At 42.3% G+C, this 2119-nt stretch overlaps 1 protein-coding gene across 1 annotated transcript; it reads left to right on the top strand.

Annotated features, from left to right (window-relative positions):
• Positions 1 to 1095: 1095 nt before the first annotated feature.
• LOC115226078 (39S ribosomal protein L48, mitochondrial) lies at positions 1096 to 1854 on the top strand. The gene has a single exon (XM_029797053.2). The coding sequence runs from the start codon at positions 1151 to 1153 to the stop codon at positions 1805 to 1807; it is 657 nt and encodes a 218-aa protein (XP_029652913.1). The 5' UTR covers positions 1096 to 1150; the 3' UTR covers positions 1808 to 1854.
• The last annotated feature ends 265 nt before the right edge of the window (positions 1855 to 2119 follow it).

The raw sequence follows: 2119 nt of genomic DNA, 5'->3' as shown, positions 1-2119 counted from the left end.
GAAGACAGTTGCCCAAGGTGCCCTGGAACTCTGAGGTTGGGGGAGCAAGCTTCTTACCACACCCCCACGCCTGCACCTACTTTTAATTCCTAGATAAAATACATACAATTTTCGTCATCAACAAGCAAACCTTCATGAAAACAACAATTTTGTAAAAATTTGAAATGCTTCAAATGGTTAAAAAAAAATTTGAAAAAAATTCGGTATCTTTTCGGTCTGAACGGCAGTTTTTAACATACTTTCTAGGTAACTAAAAAAATTTAAACTTCGTATACTGGTAGAATGTGTTTATAAAACATCTTTTTCTCTTGGCTTTATTGAGAAAATTCTATAGTTTGTAAGATATTTGTTGTTGTTTTTTTTCTTCAATTTCTGCAATTTCAACCAATCAATGACATCCATTGAAGTAAAAAAACATTCTGTGCCGTATGAATATGTCCCTCATTTAAGAAACAGGGATCTTTTCGGTTTGAACGGCAGTTTTTTAAAATAATTTCCACGTAACTAAACACTTTTAAACTTCGTATATTGGTAGAATGTGTTTATAAGACATCTTTTTCTCTTGGCTTTATCGAGGAAATTCTATAGTTTGTAAGACATTTTTTGTTTTTTTTTTCTTCAATTTCTGCAATTTCAACCAATCACTGACGTCTATTGAGGTGAAAACATTCTGTGCCGTATGAATATGTCCCTCGTTTAAGAAACAGATTGGGTTTATTTACATTTCTGAAGAAAAAGGATACCCTTCCCTTCCCCCTAACCCTAAAATAGATTGAAATGCAATAGATCGATACTAGGGTCATAATTATGGGTGACAATTTCATATGACACCGCTAGAAAAAACTGCCGTTCAAACCGAAAAGATCCGAAATTTGAAAAAAATTCCAGAGAACTGCGTAAAAATTACACGTGTTTGTAGAATGCTCACCCTCATAAAAGTTATTTCAATGAAAATTCCGTTTATTCGAAAACGACGAAGACCCATTTTGCTGACCTTTTGGCGGTTTTCGTTCTATTTCTTTACGGCTAGAGGTCAATGTCAATGTCACCTCCGAAGGTCATGCAAATACAGCGCCACCTATCTGAGAACTAGGCGGAAGGAAAGTGGGAGATAACTCTGAAGTCACTACTGCCACACTAACATTTCGCCATGCTTCTTCCGGTCGCATCGAATCTCCTCCGGAGATTCGGATCACACAGGGATATCCTTGGAGGTTTATTGAGGCAGCAGAAGTCCGTTATTGCTTCTTCTGTGTCTTGTTCATCTTCTCTTACGTCTGCTTCCACAGGAAATGAATCGCCATCTTCGATCAGCGGGACACGGAATGCCGCGACTTTGACCCCGCGTCGGGACCCCATCCGCTGGGAGCCGACCGATGTCGGCCTCCCACCAGAAATAGAGCCTTACGAAGCACTGTGCATCGAGATGAAGGGTTACGATTTCGTGGTGCTGGAGAAGTTTGCATGCTACGTGCATAAGATGTGTGATAACCTGGGCCACAACTGCGAGGCCTTCGCCATGCCGGCCAAATCACTCCACGTCTCCACGTATCGGCCCCAATCGACCGTGACCGACAACACCTACGAGCTGCAGGTGTACGAACGGAACGTCCTGCTCCAGGATTTGACCAACACCGCCCTGCCGCCGCTCATCTCGCTCTTCACGTGTCACCTGCCCGAAGGGGTCACCCTGAGGGTACGGCACCACACCGCCGACGACGACGCGAACCGTTACATCCCGGACAGACAGCTGCGCGAGTTACACGGACAATTGGAGGAAATCCAGGCGTCCAAGAAGAAGAAGTAACGACCACCAGGAACCGCTGGGACGGAGAGAGAGAAGAAAGAAAGAAAGAAAGAGAGACTGTGTGTGGTAATTGTTGTTTGACCCTAGGTCAGTCCTGATTGGGCATATTATGGCCAAACGCAAGCACCTTGTTCATTGTAGCCTGATCTATAACTGGGAGTAAAGTCAATTGTTTTTTCATATACATGTATATTTCACTTGGGGTATTTCCGTGGGTTGTGGAGTAATAGATATAACGAAATTATGCCAACAATGTTTAATTTTAAACTTGAAGCAAAAAAAAAAGCCTTGCATATTTGTTCTTACCTGTTT

This window comes from Octopus sinensis, linkage group LG29, assembly GCF_006345805.1.
Source record: "Octopus sinensis linkage group LG29, ASM634580v1, whole genome shotgun sequence".
In the NCBI taxonomy this organism is placed as follows: Eukaryota; Metazoa; Mollusca; class Cephalopoda; order Octopoda; family Octopodidae; genus Octopus; species Octopus sinensis.
This window is presented reverse-complemented; position numbering and strand designations above follow the sequence as displayed.